This window comes from Chiloscyllium plagiosum, chromosome 33 (assembly GCF_004010195.1).
Source record: "Chiloscyllium plagiosum isolate BGI_BamShark_2017 chromosome 33, ASM401019v2, whole genome shotgun sequence".
Lineage (NCBI taxonomy): Eukaryota > Metazoa > Chordata > Chondrichthyes > Orectolobiformes > Hemiscylliidae > Chiloscyllium > Chiloscyllium plagiosum.
In genome coordinates this window covers 16040409-16062017 of record NC_057742.1, presented here as the reverse complement: position 1 = coordinate 16062017, position 21609 = coordinate 16040409, and the positions used below count along the sequence as shown (strand labels likewise).

General features: G+C 40.6%; 1 protein-coding gene across 2 annotated transcripts in view; it reads right to left on the bottom strand.

Annotated features, from left to right (window-relative positions):
• Positions 1-11323, bottom strand: part of dhx8 (DEAH (Asp-Glu-Ala-His) box polypeptide 8) — a 52526-nt gene extending 41203 nt beyond the window's left edge. For both annotated transcript variants that reach the window (XM_043675030.1, XM_043675031.1), the window contains exons 1-5: positions 11098-11323; positions 8134-8219; positions 6842-6917; positions 6126-6211; positions 3348-3451 (exon numbers count right to left, since the gene is read on the bottom strand). In XM_043675030.1, coding sequence (XP_043530965.1) covers positions 3348-3451; positions 6126-6211; positions 6842-6917; positions 8134-8219; positions 11098-11206 — 461 coding nt within the window. In that variant the 5' untranslated portion in view covers positions 11207-11323. The remainder of the gene's footprint in view (positions 1-3347; positions 3452-6125; positions 6212-6841; positions 6918-8133; positions 8220-11097) is intronic.
• Positions 11324-21609: the final 10286 nt, after the last annotated feature.

Below are 21609 nucleotides of genomic sequence, written 5' to 3'. Positions count from 1 at the left end.
ATTCGAGGCATAGTTTTCATTATATAAATTTAAGTCTTTCTTTGATACCACATTCTGTATTTAGTAAAAAGCTCCAGGCGGGATAAATTTGCACTAATATGCAAGGTTTTATTACTTCCAAAGGGCAGAAGGGAGAAATGGAGTAGTCAAAACACCAACAATAAAGTTAGTGAAAACTTATTACAAAAGACACGCAGTATAAGTTTTAGTTAACATTTAAATTACTACCATATTATAACATCATCCAACTTTATTCATTTATTATGAAACACTACCTGTTGTGAGGAAACATTATCATTAAATCTGTTGCTCCCCCATGTGATACACCCCATGAAAGTGATGAAAGGAGCTCAGTTGGCTTCTGTTCCCACAGGAGGAAAGATTGATCAAGATGGCAACCAAATTCTTTTATACATATTCATAAATTTGATATAGGAGATGAAAAGACAGGAAAACAATCCTTTTGAACCAATACATTTTGAACAACTCATGATAAAGTTGGTTACACAATTCAGGGTCACATATTGTCAATTCAAAGATACAGAATCTGTCTTAAGCTTTTTCAAGCAGAAAATCTAAGTGATCTCGTAAATATGCCCTCTTCTGGTCATTTTGGAGGGTGACGTGCATGGTATCTCAACTTCACAGAACATTTTTCTCTTATAAAATCTCTCCCCTCAAAATAGAAGACAAACAACTTTAAAAGAAAGTCCTCCATTAAAATATGTAATGTCAATCCGTTCAATACTAGACTTGGTCCATTAACAGTCCAGTTAAACTCAAAGTCAGAACCATTGACGACCATTTTTTAACATTACAACAAAAACATTACATGGTCGTTTCTGTTTTCAAAATAACTATACGAATGAATTATTAGTAAGTTAAGCAGATTTTTCAAATAATTGAGTCAATTATCCTTTGTCAAATTAACTGCACAATTTAATAACAATTTATAAAACTTTAAGATCCAATTAAAATAATAACCCTAAAAAAGCTCAATTTTTCCAATTCTACTAGACATTAAATGAATGTTTAAAATTTTAAATGATCTACTTTGCATTAACTGTAAAAATACTCTCCAATTCTATCCTGCCTAATTTACATAGCAAAAATTCACATTGGCTCAGACTGTGATTCTAGGTTTTGTGACATCCTTTAAACTATTCTCATATTTAGATTTCAGAACCCTCTCAACAAAATACTGCTTTATTAACACAGATGAATCTTGTCAGGAAGATGAAGGCAAGAAAAGTACCTCCTGAATTAGATTAGATTAGATTACTTACAGTGTGGAAACAGGCCCTTCGGCCCAACAAGTCCACACCGACCTGCCGAAGCGTATACCACCCAGACCCATACTCCTATATTTACCCCTTCACCTAACACTATGGGCAATTTAGCATGGCCAATTCACCTGACCTGCACATTTTTGGATTGTGGGAGGAAACCGGAGCACCCGGAGGAAACCCACGCAGACACGGGGAGAATGTGCAAACTCCACACAGAGAGTTGCCTGAGGCGGGAATTGAACCCGGGTCTCTGGCCAGAGAAAAAGCATTTACAGACAGACGAGACCCACTTGGACAACAGGACCCTTTCCAGCCAGCTTTCCCGACCCTACTGGGAATCAAAATCCAACCTTAAGGCTGAAAGGAAAATATAAAATTCAATACAATTATAACCCTCTGAGTCACAAATTAAACCTACTGTCACATTGTTCTCACTGGATGACATCCAGCATTATAGATGTTACGTAGTTGACCTGTTTGAGGTGTAGTTCTGTTGTTATTCTAACATCGAGGGCCAGTCTGTCTTTCACTTAGTGAAGACTTTTCAGTTGTAGTCACTGATAGGAATCCAAAGTGGGAACCCCTGGTGATTCTGCCCCTTCTTTGACTCAGGATAAAAAGACCAATGGTATAAGCCCCAGTGCTGCCCAGATAAGATCAGGCAGCTCACCATAAACCAGGGCCCAAACCTAGGACTTTCTGGCCTGTACAAGCACTGTTCATAATGTGACATGTACTTTCAGTCAATACTTTAAAAACTGTCTCCCATCAATTATGTAATATTTGGCATTTAGATTGCATGTCACACCTCTGGTAAATGCCTTCTATATTCTTTCATGAGATGTGCCCATTGGTAACACTAACATTTGTTGCTCATCCACACATGCCCTAAAGCTGAGCAGCTTGCTAAGCCATGACAAAGTGCAGAAGACTCAAACGCATTGCTCTGGAGTTCTGTAAGGCTGTCAAGGCAAGAATGGCTGATTACCTTACGTAAAGGGCATTTAGTGATGTAGATGAGCTTTTACAACATAATTGTCATTTAATGTAACTAGCTTTATATTCCAGATTTATTCATTGAAATTAAATTCAATTATTTGTCAAGGTGGGATTTTAAAGCATCCTTAGACCATTAGCCTGTGCTTCTAGATCACTCGCCCAGTGAGAGTACCATGAGGCCTCTATCTCCCAAACTAGTCACTTTAACTAAATATCAACATTAACGAGAGTTATTCACAGCCATCTGTGAAATTCACATCTCACTGTTTCAGGAGTTACATGTAGTTTGCAGCCTGCCTGTCAACAGTTTCATACTGGACAAATGGGAAGATTTAAACTCAAACATCACTGTCACCTTCCCAATGGTAATCCCATTCAAACCAGACTGACTGGACCTCAAACGTGATACCCAGTTGCCATGTGATTACCCCAGGACCCAGAAAATTCAGCAGCCAGCCTAGAATCACATTCAGGAGTGAGCTGCAAGTCATCAAGCAGTCAAAATATTGAAACTGATCCAGTTTCAAAGTTCACCAATCTCCTGATGCTTGATTACAACAATATCTCACAACCTGTTGTCATCCATTCTCTTTACAAGACCCTCACTCAAACTTTCAAACATTAAATCCATTCCAGACTCCATAGTCCGCCACTTCAGAAATGCAAACTGTAAATCAGAGACTGGATTAACCATAATCTGTATAAGTGCTCTATTATTGTGTTTTATCTTTGTATATTTCAGCATGCATGACACTGAGTGTATAACACAGCATTAATTCAGGGTAAGCCTGCAAGAATAAACAACCTCCTTTTAAACTTAAGGATTTAACTTGACATGACTTTTAACACAAAAACTTGCTGAATGATTTAATTGGAATACATACTACAGGGAACGAAACACCATACCACTTTCAACACAATATCTATTGATTATAGGTAGTGAGATAGCACATATAATCTGTATGTGGCTTGTTATCAGATCAGTTGGTGGCTTTTTCCCACTCATCTCCTCAAGGAGCGTTACTGATACACTCTAGAAAGAAATTGCCAATTGAATACCTGCGTTTGCTGCTCTTTTTATGATCCGTCTTTGATGGCATCAAGGCTTCAAGCTCCTTCAATGCATCTGCCGCTACTTTCATATCATCTTCATCCAACAGACTCTGCAAAGCAAACACCAGGTTGGGATAACAGAATAAAAACAAGTAGAAGTAGCAACAGCCAATACGGAGGTATGTCCACAGAATAACTCAAACGACTTCATGAAAAATGAGAGATTTCAACATGAAATCAAGTCTGTTCAAAATGATGAGAGAATGGTTCGCTGCCTGTACATTATTAGTGCATTGTCACAGGTTAAATGATAGAGAACTCTGATTATCATGAAGGCTACATTTGATACTCAACAGCTTTCTGCATCCAACAAGACAACTCTAGTGTCTCTCCAGTAAAACTGAATAAACCTAGCTTAAGATAATGGAAATTTATTTCATTTGGCAATGAAAACAGGGAGAAGCAACAAAGACTTTGAGATATTTCGGGTGGGCATTCAGGGCCTTAGTACCTCTAAGGGAATCATGGGTTACTACAGCTATTCACCTAATCTGATAGCTCAACCAAATATATTCCCCAGATGTTTGAAGGAGAAGAGGTGTTCTCAGTGAAATACATCAAATTCTTAAAGGGATTGACACAATATGTGTTCTGAGGTTGTTTCCGCTGATGGGGAAGGCTAGAATTAGTGGACACAGGCACAGGATAAGGAATCACCTGTTTGATACTGGACCAAAGAAAATTTCTTTAATTGAAGTTTTGAAGATCTTTGGAATTTTCTACCCCAGAAAGCTGAGGGATAGTCAGTTGTCGATTATATTCCTAACCCAGATCAATGGATTCTTGATTGTGAAAGAATTATGAGACTTGTGGACAAAGTAGGAAGGTGATGTTGAGAAGTCTTTTGGCCTCCACCAGAAGTCCACACATTACAGAGGATTGGCTCAAACAATTTGATTCACTATACACAATATCAAGAAACTGCTGGAGGAACTTGATACTGTAAAGTCTTTGAGCCCTGACAACATTCCAGCAACTGAAGACTTGTGCCCCAGAAATGCTCCCACAACCACCACCCAGCCAAGCAGTTCTGGTATAGCTATAACACTGACATCCATTTGACAATGCAAAACATTGCCTGGGCATATCCTGTACACAAACAGCAGGTCAAATCCAACTTAACTAATTACCACCCCATTGGTCTATTCTCATGAGATCATCAGACAAATGATGGAACGTCTCATCAATAGTGCTATCAAGCAGCACATTCTTCCTAATGAGTTGCTCAGTTTGGGTTCAGTCAGGGCCACTCAGCTCCTGATCACACTACATAGTTCAAACATTGTCAAAAGAGCTGAAATCAAGACGCAAGGCAAGAGTGACTGCTCTTGACATCAAGGCTGTATTTGACCAATTGTGAGAGGAGTCAAGGAGCCAGCGCAAAACTGGAGTAAATGGGAGGAAAACTCTCCACTCATTGGAGTCATACCTAGCACAAAGGAAGATTATCCAAGATCAGTCATCTCAGCTACAAAAAAACTTTTGCAGGAGTTTCCTAAAGTAGCAACCTCAATCTATCCATACTCAGCAACTTTAGCAATGACCCTCCTCTATCATAAAGGCAGAAGTGATGATGTCTGCTGATCTTTGCACAAATTTCAGTACCACTTGTGACTCCTCAGAAGCTTAAAGAATCTGTGTCCAAATATAGTAATACCTAGACAATATTCAGGTTTAGTCAAGTCAATGTCAAATAACATTCATGCCACACAAGTGCCAGACAATGATCATTTCCAAAAGGAGAAAATCTAATCTTCACCCCTTAACATTCAATGTCCGGGAGCTTCCAATTGGCCAGAAGCTGAACTGGACTAGCCATGTAAGTACTGTGGCAACAAGAGCAGACCAAAGGCTAGGAATCCACCAGCCAGTAATTTGCCTCCTGACTACTCAAAGCCTGTCCACCATCAAGTGCGATATAATACTCCTCACTTGCCCAGATGAGTGCACTCTAACAGTACTCAAAAAGTTTGACACCATCCAGGACAAAGCAACGTGCTTGGTTGGCACCAGATTGACAAACATTCACTCCCTGCTTCACTAACATTCAGTAGCTGTATGTACCACCTACATAATGCACTGCAGAAACTCAATGAAGCTCTTTAGACACCACCTTCCAAACAACATGACCACTGCCATCTAGTAAGACAAGAGCTGCAGATACATGGGAAAAGCACCTGCAAGTTCCTCGTCAAACTGCTCACCATCCTGACCCTGAAATATATTGCTGTTCCTTCAGAGCTGCTGGGTCAAAATACCTGACAGAATTGTGAGCTTACCAACGGTAAGTGGACCACAACAGTTCAAGACAGCAGCTTAATATCACCGTCTCAAGGGCAACTAGGGATGGGTAAAGAGTGCTGGCTCAGCCAGTGACACTCCCAAACCATGAATGAACTAAAAGATGTATAGGCATCCACATTATGTGACTTCTGTGAAGTAGGATCAGAAGCGTATAAGGGGCAGAGGTAAGAATACCGAATATCCCAAATCAAACCTCGGTTCTGATAAAAGGCCACACCTGAAAAGTTCATCTGTCTTTTTGCTTTCAGGTAATGACTTGTTCACATCAATTTTTTTGTTCTACCATCAATGCAAGAATGGAAGTGAACAAAGTTATCATCAACCAAGAGTCAAAGGACAGTTGGAATTAGAAAGGCTAGCCACAAGAACAATCACATTTCTTATTAAGTAAACTAGAAGTGGAGTAAATACAGAACGTACCTTTGTAGGCAGGGTATCAGGCAGGCAGAGAGCAGGGAACAGCTCCTTCATTTTCTCCCTTTCTGATTTTGGTTTGACTGTTTCAACTGAAGAAAAATATTAAGAGAAAGTAATGAGGCTTCACATCAGTACATAAATAAGATGAAGATGGAACTAACTCTAACGTGATAACTCTTTCAGACAGCTTTTTCATGTAACAGTGAACAAACACTGATCATCCAAAGCCATTTGAACCACTATAACACCTAACCCCAGCTACAGATTTCATCTTTCCAAGCTTCAGTTGTTGCTCTACAAAACATTTTAAGTTGTATAACACAGTATGATGTGGTACAGGTCTCTCACTGGATGGATAAATGTTTAAAACTGTTAATACAGCTCCAAAAATTCCAAAAGGCACTAACTGGGTTATGCTGTAGACATTTTTAATGCTTACTGGTGTAAGTGTTATGGACATTCTAAAAACTTAAACGTTCAACACAGAGGGATTACCAGCAACCAGCTGGTGAGACTGACTGGCCTCATTACTAATCTGTTGTTCAACAAATGTGCTAAATTTTGGAAGGGTTTTTTTTAAACAAAACAGTGCATAGGCTTCAGTAAGCAGGATGGTTCAGCTAGGATGGCCTGAATCACTTGACATGCCCTGAAATTCTATGATACAAGGAAACCTCAATCACTTCCGTGAATAGAATAGAAGATCACATATTTCTAACCTTTGCCAGATGTCGATGGCTTGGCTGGAGGTCGCATGGTCTGTATTAGACGTAACAAATTGCTGATGAGTGAGTCCTAAGAGTGGCAAAACACATATTAATGCAGGACAAAAAGTATAGAGAGCAAAGTAAAATGAAGTACTCAAAGAAATCATACATGGCAACAAACCTACAACATTTATTCCTGTAAACTCAATTTGCATGACATTATTATAAGCGTATCTGAAGTGTGGAGATGGGAGAAACATTATGGTCTACTTCTGATCATGTGTAATTTATTTTGAGTGAAAAGGAATTAACCCAGTAAATTGATTAAACAACTCTGATTTGAATACCAACTTGTTTTTCACAAAAACATTGACAAGTAGTATGTGTAAACACAGCAAATCCTCATAGTAAAGTTCTCAAGTAGACATTAAGCCGCTGGTTTGCGTACGCAAAATAAGTAACACTCATTTCAGTCACAAGAACTGTATGCCAATTTTCTGAGCAATTGGCATGCACTGCCTGCCCACCAGGTTGGAGACTTAGTGCACCAAAAAAAAGGATGCTGAATGGCCAAACATCTAGGCCTATGGTCCTTAAGCAGCCTTGCTGCAGAGCTTCATGCAATGAATACACACATCAGGGATTTGGACAAGAGGCCAACAAACTCCCCTGATTTGCCAAGCACCAACTGAAAATTTTAGGCATTGCAAATCTTGGAATCTGCCCTCCATGTTTATGTCCCAAATCACATATCGCCATTGCACATAAAATTCAGCAAAGCAGCCTATGTTGTAAATCTACCCTCACATCAACATCAGATGGTGGGAATCTGAGCAAAATAGTGAAACACTTCAGTCCACCTTCTATCATGATAACCCTCATTTGGAAAAGTAGAGCAAAAATTACACACATGAACAAAGAACAATTTGGACAACATAGTCAACAGCAGTGAAGACATCTAATAATAGAAATGGCACTGTTAAGGTGCAATCATTTAAGAATGTCATCCTCCATTCAACTCTATAGAAGTATTCTGTTTCAATTTGCTTTTGTGTTTATGCAGTTTAATTAGGGAAGGATATTGTCGATACAGGATAACCAGCAAATTCTACAACTGGAAATTTATTTTAGGTTTTAGGCAATACCTCTGATCACTTTGGTAAAATATACTGCGTAATTCTGATGGAAGAACACAGACTTGAAACATGATCGATGTTTTTCTCTCGATGGATGCTGTCAGATCTGAGTATTTACTGAATATTCTGTTATTGGATATTTTGGAATCTCCCTGTATGGGACCTTACCGTAAACTCAGCTCCATTTTTCACCAGTGCTCCTTTGAAAGTCTCAAAAGTAATATTCTTTTCAGCCAGATTGATGATAAATTCAGCTGAAAATAGAAAAACAATGGCACATTATGGGTTGGAAGGAAAGCAGCATTTTAATTTTGCACAATGCCCTGCACATAAAATCAAAGACATTCTTTTGTCAGAAAACACCAACTGAATAATTGAAAATCAAATAAAGGGTGGCATGGTGGCTCAGTGGTTAGTATTGCTGCCTCACAGCGCCAGGGACTCAGGTTTGAACCTAGCCGTTGACAGACTATCTCCCCATGTCTGCGTGTTTGCTACGGGTGCTCTAGTTTCCTCCCAGTCTAAAGATGTGCGGGTCAGGTGAACTGGCCATAGTGTTAGGTACATTAGTCAGAGGGAAATAGGTCTGGGTGGGTTACTCTTTGGAGGGTCAGGGTGGACTTGTTGCGTCAAATGGCCTGTGTCCATATTGTAGGGAATCTAATCTAATTTATTTTTGTTTCATAATGATGCAATCAAAATATTGGCCAGAATGAAAGGGAAAATATACATTTGGTTTGCAAGTTTCAGGGCTTTCCGATGTTCCAAAGCACATTGTATTCAATTAAGCACCTTTCTTTACAAGTAATCACTACTGTTACGTAGGAAATGTGGCATGTATAATTTACACAACCAGAAATGATACAATGCCCAGTTAATCTGTTTTTAAACAATGCTGTCTGAGTGCTAAGTGTCAGCAAGGATAGCCGAGTTAATTCCCTTCTTCTCCAAAATAGTGCAATGAGATTTTTTACATCAATCTGAGGGGATAGACATGGCATTAGTTTGATGCCTCACCCCAAAGGTGACACCTACAGCAGTGGAGCATTTGCTTGGCACTACCCTGGAATGTCAATCAAAATTGCATGCTCAAGTCCACGAATGGAACTTGAACCATAATGTTTTGGCTCAAAGGCAAGTATACTTTCACAGACAACTGGTTAAGAAATGCAACCTAGTGATATTCACTTGGATCAAAATTACGCATAACACTAATTCATCAAACATCAACATGCTAGCCCAAACAGAAGTCCCCAAAAATTAAATTGACAGAGTTCAGTTGTTATGAAATAAAACAACATTTTACAAAATATATGCAACCTTCATGCTACCCAAATAGTTTAAAGATTGTTACCAATTTCTAAATTTCCAAAACGCCCAATTTTTTTTTATAATAAATTATAAAAATCAATACAAATAATTCAAATAATGTAGCCCTCGAACACATACAAAAATACAGGGTGATCCAAATATCCACAGAATGGTTTTCCATGGTTTCAGTTACCCATGGTTTACTGCTGCTCCAGCATATTAGAGGGAACATTCCGGAACCAGGGACCACGGGGCTGCCAGGAAGGTAAATTTCCCATTTAAATGAATGGGTTCGCTCCTATCTGCGATTTTGGGCTACTGCAGTGGGTTCAGGAACGTTTCCTCTGCGGGTATGGGGGGAACCACTGTAATGTCTAAAAACAGTATTTAATGTTCACACTTACTCTCTCACCCCTCCACCCATCATTTCCATCAACCAGTGATCCAAAACACACTTTCGAGGCAAAACAGCAATATACTTCTTTCACTTTATGAGTCAGCATTCAGTGCTCCCAATAGCAACACAGGTAATTTATGGTTTTCTTCCTATGCTGTGTCATGACTTTTGCTACATTTTCCTCCAGCTCGGTCCACAAGATGTTGTAACAGAAAGCGTCAAGAGTCTTTCCCATTACTTCTAAATAAAACTTGTCTTCAAAAGCTATTCAGGAATCAATTGAGTTAATTGTACTCTTTCCTGATTTTGTCCTGAACTGAAGTGCCAATTGCATAACCAAAACTGCAAAGTGAGAAATGGCAGGCTTTTGATCAAGAGAGAATAAGTGAACACAAATTATTCTGACAAAAGAACAACTACCTAAGATATTAAATATGTAAGTATATAAGCATCACTGGCAAAGTCAGCAGCTTTTGCCTATTCATAACTACACCAAGGAGGTGATGGTGGAGATTTGCTATTTTTAACCACTGTAATCCATTGAGGGTGGGGAAGACATGAAAGGAGAATAACACCCATGGTGCTATTAGGGAGAGAGTTCCACAATAATGACCCAACAACACTGTTCCCAGACACAATGGTGTGCAGACAGGTGAGGAACGTGCAGGTGGTGATGTTTCGATGTATCTGCTGACCTTGTCTTTCGAGATGGTTGTGGTTACAAAGTGGCAGCAGGGAGTCATGGACACGGTTCACCCAGAACCTATTGTGTTTTAGCATGGGTTGGACTGGAGTTAGTTGTGATCTTTAATGCATAGTTACAGGTCTTTTCCCTGGTATGGGGAAGTCCAGAGCAAGAGGGCATAGGGTGAGAGGGGAAAGATTTAAAAGGACCTAAGGGGCAACCTTTTCACGCAGAGGGTGGTATGTGTATGGAATGAGCTGCCAGAGGAAGTGGAGACTAGTACAATTGCAACATTTAAAACGCATCTGGATGGATATATGAATAGAAAGGGTTTAGAGGGATATGTGCCAAGTTCTGGATGTAGGTTTCCTCACTAAGCTGGAAGGTTCACTTTCAGACGTTTGAAAATGAACTTTCCAGCTCGGCGAGCAAACCTACATCCAGAACCTCAACCTGAGCTACAAATCTTCTCAACACTCACTAATATGTGCCAAGTGCTGGCAAATGGGAGTGGATTAACTTAAAAATCACGCAACACCAGGTTATAGTCCAACAGATTTATTTTGGGTAGACTAGCTTTCGGAGCGCTGCTCCTCCATCAGCTTGTGATATCTGGACGAGTTAGACGGAAGAGTCTGTCTCCGTGCTGACTCTATGTTTATTTTACACTTCAATGGGATGGATTAGAAACAAACAGCATTGAGGCAGTGGCCTGGCAGGGCCTGGTCCGGCTTCTTACCCAGATCCTTGTCGTTGATGCCCAGATGGTTGTCCAGTTCAGTGCAGACCTTGGACACCAGGGACAGATACTCGAGCTTACTGAGCTCGTCTAACGCCACGTCCGCCATCCCGCAACACCCAGCTATCGTTATAATCAGGAGAAGAGCCTCTCAACAACACTGCAAGAAAACAATCACTCCACCACCATCTCCACCACCGCCGCCATCTTTACGCACGCCGCTTGACCTTCCACACACCCCGCCCCCTTTTGTCGATGTCAGCGCGTCTCCCCGAACCTTCCTCGGCAATTTCCGGAGACACACACACACACACACACACCCTCGAGAGGGAACCTCCGCCGCCCGACCACCAGGGGCCGCTCCAACCCAGAGCCCGAGATGATTCCCAAGAGCAAGTTCTGAAGCCGAGGAGCCCCTGCCAACAGTGGGCTTCCAAAACGTACACATCCTGTGCAAAACCACAAATGCAGAGACATCTGAAATAGACAAGTCAGAACCTGTTGAAATGCAAAGCAAAAGAAAAAGTAGTGTGGGTTTGAGAGACTGAAATGAGAACTTTAAAAAATGTTGGAAACAGCAAGTTTGGCAGCATAAAGTGAGTTTTACAGCACAGAAAAAGAGGCCATTCAGCTCATCATGTCCTCACCCATAATCAAACAGCTAATCTGTTCTAATCTCACTTGCTAGCAATTGGCCCATAGCCTCTATGCTAAGGCCCTTCAATATGTATTTTGGAGTACTGTGTGCAATTCTGGTCTCCCTCCTATAGGAAGGATGTTGTGAAACTTGAAAGGGTTCAGAAAATATTTACAAGGATGTTGCCAGGGTTGGAGGGTTTGAGTTATAGGGACAGGATGAATAAGCTGGGGCTATTTTCCCTGGAGCATCAGGGGCTGAGGGGTGACCTTATAGAGGTTTATAAAATGATGGGCATGGATAGAGTAAATAGACAAGGTCTTTTCCATGGGGTGAGGGAGTCCAGACTAAAGGGCATAGATTTAGGGTGAGAGGGGGAAGATTTAAAAGGGATCTAAGAGGCAACTTTTTCGTGCAGAGGGTGATGCGTGTATGGAATGAGCTGCCAGAGGAAGCGTTGAAGACTGGTGCAATTGCAACATTTAAAAGGGTTTGAGCTATAGAAAGAGGCTGAATAGGCTGGGGCTTTTCTCCCTGGAGCATTGGAGGCTGAGGGTGACCTCAGAGAGGTTTATTAAATCTTGGGGACATGGATATGGTGAATAGTCAGGGGTGTATTCCCAGGGTAAGAGAGTCCAAATCCAGACAGGATAGGTTTAAGGTGAGAGGGGAAAGATTTAAAAGGGATGTAAGGGGCAGAGGGTGGTGCCTGTGTAGACAAGGTCTTTTCCATAAGGTGGGGGAGTTCAGAACTAGAGGGCATTGGTTTAGGATGAGAGACCTAAGGGGCAACTTTTTCACGCAGAGGGTGGTACGTGTATGGAAAGATCTGCCAGAGGAAGTGTTGGAGGCTGGTACAATTGCAACATTTACAAGATATTTGGATGGGTATATGAATAGGAAGGGTTTGGAGGGATATGGGACGGGTACTGGCAGGTGGGACTAGATTGGGTTGGGATATCTGGTTGGCATGGACAAGTTGGACCGAATGGTCTGTTTCCGTGCTGTACATCTCTATGACTCAATGAATCAATTTAAAAGGCATCTGGATGAGTACATGAACAGGAAAGGTTTAGAGGGATAAGATCCAAATGCTGGCAAATGAGACAAGACTAATTTAGGATATTTGGTCGGCATGGAGGAGTTGAACCGAAGGGTCTGTTTCCGTGCTGCACATCTGGGTGACTCTATCACTCAAAATACTTCTTAAATATTGTGATGATTTCCACTTCTACTACCCTTTCAGACAGTGAGTTTGTGATATCTCTAGATATCCACCCGTCTGGGTGAAAAAATTATTTCTTAAACCCCCTCTAAATGTCATGCCCTTTGTCTTAAATCTATGTTCCCAGTTGTTAATCCCTCTACTTAGTGAAAAAGGTTTTGCCTATATCCCCTATCTATGATGATTGATTTTGTGCGAGTTGAAAAGTGTGGTGCTGGAAAAGCACAGCCAGTCAGACAGCATCCAAGGAGCTCCTTGATTTTGCACACCTCAGTCAGGTTCCCTCTGCATAGCCTTCTCTGCCCAAAGGAAACCAACTCCAGCCCCCATGAAATGTCCTCGCCCAGGAACATCCTGGTGAATTTCCTTTGCTCCTTCTACTGCTATCATATCCTTCCTATAGTGTAGCGACCAGTACGACATACAGTACTCCAGTTGTGGCCTAACTAATGACCTTTAAAACTCCATCCTGTTCTTGCATTTAACTATGTATTCCAATTGTTTGATTTACTTCCTAATCACTGTATCCAGATATCCTGTTACCTTCAAGGATCTTTGGATAAGCAAGCCTAGAGACCTCTAATCCTCTGTATTTCCTCACATCCTACCTTGCGTCATGTACTCCCTTGCCATATTAATCGTCGCAAAATACACCTTTAGAGTGAGAAATATTTGATACTTTGAGTCAAATACAACCTCTTCAGAATTATTGATGTGCAAGTTAATTGGCGCTTTAAACACTATTAATGGTCAAGTCAATAGGTACCTCTCTCACTATGAATTACAAGGCTCCAGGTACAAACTCCAATCCAGGATTTGTGTCCAAAGAAAAATCAAAACTGACATTCTACTATTGTGCTGAGGGAGTGTTACACAGTCAGAGATGTTGTCTTTTGGATGAGATGTGTAACCAAAGCCAATAACTGTCTGCTGGGGTGGAGTTTGGCTACTGTTACTATTCAACAAAAGTATTTCATTGAAGGGTTTTCAGACATACAGTGCCCAGGAAAAGTGCAATGTAAATGCAAGTTTTTCTTTTCTTTCCAGTAGCAGTGTACCTTCCTCAGATTGTTGCAATTATACTATTTTGTTGCACAGATGGTGATTATATTAATTATTCATAAATATATGGAGAACTGTCACTGGAACAAAGTTTGTATTCCTTGTTCCATGAGGGTGCACCAATCTTTTTTTCCGTCCTGTAACTGCACTATAACCAGTGAACCTGGTGCTATAACCTGGTGCTTCCTGATGAAGGGCTTATGCTCGAAACATCTATTCTCTTGCTCCTCGGATGCTGCCTGACCTGCTGTGCTTTTCTAGCACCACACTTTTGACTCTGATCTCCAGCATCTGCAGTGCTCACTTTCTCCAACCTGGTGTGCTCCCTGGAGCACAGGTGTGGAGTCCTGCGCTCCTGGGATCAGTTCCAAATACTACAGTAGACTGGTTTTGTTCTGGTCCAGTACATCTGGTTTTTTCCCCCTCTGGGCTGTATCAAATTTCAGCTGTTGGAGAATCTTCTGTTGGGATAGTAACATATTCTGACACGGACATGGATTTCCAGCAGATTCTGGTTTTGTCATGCATATCCCAGGGCTGTTTTAAACTTTGTATTAACATGATTAACAGCTTTTTAATTTACAGAATTGTCAAGAAACTAAACAGCAACTCACAGGCTCTCAAGATCAAGAGCAGAGTCAAACCCATGCATGAGTCGCGCACTCTTGCTCAGATTGCAGTATTCGTGACTCAGACGCAACCTCCTGCCAATAGTATTTACAGCTCAGACACATACCAATGGCCCAACTGATCTTTGATAGTGTCCATGCTCCAGACAAGTTCCTTCTAAGCCATCCTTATCTCACCTTATTAATATAATCTCTGTTTTTTTCTTCCCTCAAGCACTTTTTCACCTTCCCCTTAAATGCATCGTTGCTATCCATCTCAATTGCTGCTTGTGGTATCGAGTGCCCAATTCTAACCACTCTCCGTTAAGAAATTCTTACCAAATTCCTTATTGCATGTATTATTGACCAATTAATATTAAAGGCTCCTCATTTGGGACTGTGCCCAAAACATTTCCTCACTGTTCACCTTGACAAATCCTTTTGGAGTAGCTTTCCCCATTACAGTACTTTGATCCACAGGCCTTCCTACTCATGAATATCCTTTTTTCAACAAATCTTGATGTTTTGAAGAATAAGGTGTAACTTCCAATTGATTCTTGCATGAGTTCAGTGGATAAACCATTCACAGATTGATACAACTGAAAAAAAAATCCAAACCTTTCTCTGAAGCGTCTGTGAATGTATCCTTTCAACAGCCCGACCAAAAATATGAAGGCTGGAAATCCAAGCCAGAATTGGAAGTGTTGCCACTTTTCAGTAGTTAAGAGGAAACAACAGGTTAAAGTTTAGGGCAGAGACTGTTTGTCAATCTGAAAACTGAAAGATAAAATAGCAAATAGGGGTGTAGAAAATAGAAAGGAGTAAATTTCAGTTAGAAATTCAGAGACAGACATATTACAGCTCCCCCACATTCAATGTAATCACTTTAATACTCAAGTGTCCAGGGTTGATGCTGCTTTGATACTGCAAAGGTTTTGAGTTAAACTAACCCAAAGATGAGAACCTCAGCTGGTGAGCAGCCACTACCCAATCTCCAGCCAAAAAGAACCAAGCATTAAATTAATAGATAATTGTAATTAAACTAAAAGAACAGCTGAGCCCTAGACATTGTTAGGTTGGTGCATTGACATCTTTTAAAAATAATAGCAGATTTTCCACACAGAAGCATTGGAGCATGAACAAAAGTGTAGCAACTGAATTTATGTAGTTAAGCAATGCTGGTTCAAAGTTTTATTACCCGTACCACAAAATGATAGACATAGTATGATTAATTGTCAGTTGTCCCTCAATTTGAGGAAGATATCAACATAAAATCATGAGTTTCTGCCTTCTGAGAATGAACAGCCCGATTTCTCAGCTCTCAGACTTCAGACACATGAGACAGGAAGTTGCACAATGTACTAGAATCTTCTTTCCTTCTGTGCCACTGTTGTACCACATCATTAAGGTGGTGGGAGTCAAAGTGTGATGCAGCTAAATGGACAAGTAGTCCATTCTTTGAATGATCGGTGCAATCTTATCTCTATCAATGCCAATGCATTTCGGAATGTCCTGCTGGTGTTTTCTCCTCTGGAACACTGGCCATTTGAGTTGAGAAAGCAGGAATTAGCGAGGCAACACTCTTCAGTCATCCAGCTACAGTGACTTTGCAGGAGTTTAGCCTGAATGTTTGTAGCATTGCATTTAAGAAAGACACCAGTATTTCTCTCATTGATCCTGGAGAATGCAGCAAAGGCATTGCAAGTGGAACTCCTCTAGGGTTGTCACGTGTCACTGATACACAGTTCAGGTCTCTCTACAACACAGGACTGTGGTGGCAATAACTATTCTTACTGTTTACCTGTAATTGCCTGTTAGGAAAGTGACCTAAATCCCAGTAGTATAAACAAGAGAGGTTAAGTGCACAGTCGCTGGTGCTTTGGTGCAGAGGGTAAAGACTGAGAATTGGTGAGAAGGGAAGTAAGAATTTTAAATCTTAAGGGTTAATCTTGAACAAGATCTGGTTTAAAGTGTCTTAGAAACTTGGCAGCAGGGTAATCAAGGCAATGCGAGAGAGCAGGTGAGATCAGGTATTGCACAGGTTTAACTGATTTTGTAATCACATGTTAGGAGAGTGAGCTCAGTCACAGTAGTATAAATGGGAGCGGTTCAATGCTCTGTTATAAAGTGGAAACGTTTTGTGTTTGCTGTGAGGGGAGTTGTGATTGTAACGATGTAGAAACAGAAGTAGGCCACTCTGCCCACTTTGCTATTCATTGAGATCATGGCTGATTTGATAATTCTCAACTCCACTTTCCTCAACAATTAGGAATCTGTCTATTTCAGTCTTAAAAATACTGAATGGGCCCTTTGCGGTGCATCTTGTGATGTAACAACATCTCTGATTAGGAAAATGGGTTAAAATACTTAATGATTCAGTTTCAGTAGCCCTCTGTGGTAATGAATTTCACAAATCCTCAGCTCTCAGAGAAAATATGTTTTCTCATCTTTATCTTAAATGTGTGAGTTCTTACTCTGAGATTATGCCCTCTGGTCTTGGACTCTCTCACAAGGGGAAACAACTTCCTCTTCTACCTTGTCAAGTCCCCTAAGAATCTTTTATGTTTTAATAAGGTTGTCTCTTATTCTTCTAACTTCAAACAAGCATCAGCCCAATCTCCCTGACCTCTCCTCATAAGACATCCCCTCCATACCTGGGAATCTTCTCTGGACCGCCTCCAATGTCAGTATATCTTTCCATCGGTACAGGGCTCTAAAGTGTTCACAAATGCCAGCTGTGATCTGACTAGTGCCTTGCATATATTTTGCAAAGCTTTCCTACTTTTATACAACAGAACAAAGAACTGCGGATGCTGGAGATCTGAAACAAAAACTGCTCTCTATTTCCTGACTGCAAGTCAGTTCTCAGACTATACAATATATAACCACAAATGTTATCTGCTTTGATTTTGCACACATAATCTCTTTTATGGCACCTTATCAAAAGCTTTCTGAAAGTCCAAATTTGCAAAATCCTATGTATCCCACTCCTCTATTCTACTAGTTAAAAAACCTCAAGAAACTCTCACGTGTATGTAATAAATGATTTCCCTGTCACAAATCCTTCCTTCCCACCTGTCTTCATCTAGGCATTTAAAAGCGGCTTGCACACTCTTGTCTGCTGATTGTCTGGCACAGGATTCTCACTTTGCTTGCTCCTCTCCAAGAAAGGAAGCCTCCTGAACGTATAGTAAACATGGATTGCTGTCCCTCATTGTGACAATACTAACTATTCATACACCTGATGAAGGGGTTATGCCCAAGGTGTCGACTGTCCTGCTCCTCAGATGCTGCCTGATCTGTTGTGCCTTTCCAATGCCACACTTTTCGACTCTGTTTATTCATATCCAGAGGAGCCTCTATTATCCAGCATTCAATTATCCGAATTTCTGATTATCCAGACAAGATTACAAAGTCCCGATGCTTGTTTAAACTGTGTTATCCAGCATTCAATTATCCAAACATTTGATTATCCGAACAAAATACTCTTGCCAGTGACATTTGGACGTGACATTTCCTCTATACATTGGCACCAATTAGATGCAAAACTCTTCAATCCTCCACTAGTATGTTAGCACATGCTCAGGTCTCTCCAGGTCCCAGTGTCTTGCCTAACTTCAGAAATGTGTCCTTTGCTTTATCTCTCCCATTCATTTCTCCTCAGATATTGTCAATCTACTATCAATTCTGTGTTCTGAAGGAACAATTTTTTTTAAATAGAATCTCTACAGTGTGGAAACAGGCTCAACAAGTCCAAACCAATCCTCCAACAAGTAACCCACCCAGATCCATTCCCCTACTACTTTACATTTACCTCTGACTAATGCACCTAACCTACACATCCCCAAACACTATGGGCATTTTAGCATGGCCAATTCACCTAACCTGCACATCTTTGGATTGTGGGAGGAAACCTACGCAGACACAAGGAGAATGTGCAAACTCCACACAGACAGTTGCCTGATACTGGAATCGAACCCAGGTCCCTGGCGCTGTGAGGCAGTAGTGCTAACCACTGTGTCAACCCAGGCCTCCTGTTTTAGACCATAAATATATGGCACCTACAGCTCTCCAGTTCTTTTGTCTTGTAGCCAGCTCCATCAGCAGAGTTTCACAAAACTAAAATGCCCACATTCGACATAACTGATTGTAAATCAATATCTAAATTAATGGAAAGGATATGAGGAATATTATGGTTGTTTTTCATGTGCATTATTACATGAATCAGATCATTTTAAAATCTTTCTCTCCTCTATAAACATGGCACACATTAGCAGATTAGGTCAGCTAGTTGCCCACCTCATTGAATAATTTATTGGTAGTGACTCATTCATTCATTTTGGTACCGATCTGTCTGAGGCCAAAATGCTATTTACAGGCACAAGTCGAGGCAGCTGGGCCTATGACCTTTAGTCTGTACATCTGTCCTATTGAGAAGAGAGACTGAGAGGGTGGGAGAGGCAAAGGACACTTGGCTGGGAATAGGGCTGCATCTGTATCTGACAGTCTTGTCTGGGCCCATGTTACTGATGGCAAGCATAAAGCAAAGATAATGAAAACACATGCAACTATTACACAGATAATTAACAGAGACAAAACATCAGCTAGTTTTGCCTGTCCATATGGTGCATTAATTGTTAAACCCTATAACAGTCATTTATTTCAGCGCGCTTTTCACTTTAAGGGAAGCGAATGCAGATGGAGAACCAAACAAAATGTTAGAAGAAAAATATAAATTCACCCTACATTCAGTTTGGTTCCTGGTCAAGCAATGCTTTCATTTTAAAATTCTCATCCTTGTTTCTTATTATGACTTTCCCTTTACAATCCCCCAGACCCTCACCCCCCCCCCCCCCCAACTCCCACCCCCACCCACCCTACCCCACTAAATCTCTGCATTCTGCTGCAACCTCACAGCCTTCCATATATATATTTAATTCTGGCATCCTGAACGTCCCTGATTTGAAATAGACCATCATTGGTCTCTACATTTCTCATCGCATTAGCCCCAATCTCTGGAGTGATAGAGTCATACAGCATTGAAACAGACTCTTCAGTCTAACCTAGTCCACACTGACCATGATCCCCAACTAAGCTAGTCCCACCATATCCCTCCAAGCCTTTCTTATTCATGTACTTATCCAAATGTCTTTTAAACATTGTAATTGTATCCACATCCACCACTTCCTCTGGAAGTTCATTCCACACATGAAGCTCTCTCTGTATAAAAAAAATTGCCTCTCCTGTCTTTTTTTGATTTTTCCCTCCCTGTACCTCTTCACTTCATGATCACTCATTTCTTCTCAAAAATGCTCCTTAAAACCTATGTCATTGCCTAAGCTTTTGGTTATCTGGCCTAATTCTCCTTCTATGTCTGGATATCATTCTTTGCATCTCCTGTGAAATACCTTGGGAATGTCTTATTATTAAAGATTCCATCTAAATATAAATTAACTGAAGAACGTTACCTTTGCACATCATGAAAGACTGTGACTTTCTGTCAAATACTGTGCAACTCAACACCAGTTATAAATCACTGTCTCTCCTGACATACGCAAACGTCACACCTGTTTGAGGAGACTTTGAATTTGGACACAATATAAGAATCTATGTAATCTTCTAACTGGTGAGAATTGAATATGATCGGTCCAAAACTATACCTCCGGCATTATGTCAAGCTCTAAGAGTAATAACACTTAATGCTTTCCTTCACACAGTTTTGAGTTTGCATTGCCTGCAGTATAACTGTAGCCTGGAGTAAAGTTTCCTTTTAAGGGTGCTTAGTTGGTTCGACCTCATGGAAATTTGTAAACCTATACATAGAAGCTGTTCAGACACTCCTGTTCAAGCTCTCTCAACACACTCAGAACACTTGCACCTCAATGCAACCCACAGCTGCCCTCTTATTCTTTCACCCCTGAAGTTCACCCTTAACTTATGTGGACAGAGAAAATGGTCAATGCTCACGACATTTCCTTTTCATAGCTTATTGTAGAATCAGGAATACACAACTGTTAGTACCCTGTTCTCCTTCTAAGTTAAATCAGTGTCATATGCCCAACACTGTTCCATAGCTTCAAAGCTGGACACATGCTGTGAATCATTAGATTGCTGCTTCTGAAAAATTGTTGCTTTTGTTCCTGCTGTTCCTTTGACTGAGTTGTCCCAGTTTAGTTCATCCAATTCCCCTCCTAAACTTATTTTCTGACAAACTCTGTACTGTGCTATGCTACCACTCCTGGCTGCTGCTGCTTTGCTCTTCTTATTATTGTCTGATTGTACTGTTTCTGTTTTATGTTCCTACAAGTACAGTATCTCAAATCCAGCTGTCCAAAATCTAAGTATCCAGACATTTGTAACATGTGTTGTGCATCAGCATTGATTGAGTAAAGACTGTTTCTCTCTCCACGGATGCTGCCAGACTTGCTGAGTTTCTTCAGTACTTTCTGATTTTATTCCAGATTTCCAGAATGCACAGTATTTTGTTCTTTAACAAATGTATCTAGACAACTCAGCTACATTACAGTTTCCAGTAGAGTTATCCACTTCCCTGCTTGTGTGGTGGTCTAATCCTGATCTACAAGCAATACTTGACCCTTCACAACAGGCTTACAACAAACCACCCATAGCTCAGAATATGGCAGATCCAAAATCTGGCACATCCTTGGTGCTTCAGGGAAAGAAATTTCTGGAGAAACTCAGAAGGTCTAGCAGCACCTGTAGAAAGAAAGCAGATTTAATATTTCAAGTCCAGTGACCCTTCTTCAGAACTTGTTTCTGGAGTTGCTGGTTTTGCAAGACTGAAACTGTGCCATTACTCTTACTGCTAACCACATGTTCCTTAAAGCTACCAAAGTGACACATGCCTGTGACAATGACTTTTTAAAATTTCAAAGTTAACTTTATTCATAAATAAAATCTGCAGTTCAGTTCTGTGCAGCAGCCATATCAAGGAAACAAACCAACATTGAAGTTTGGCT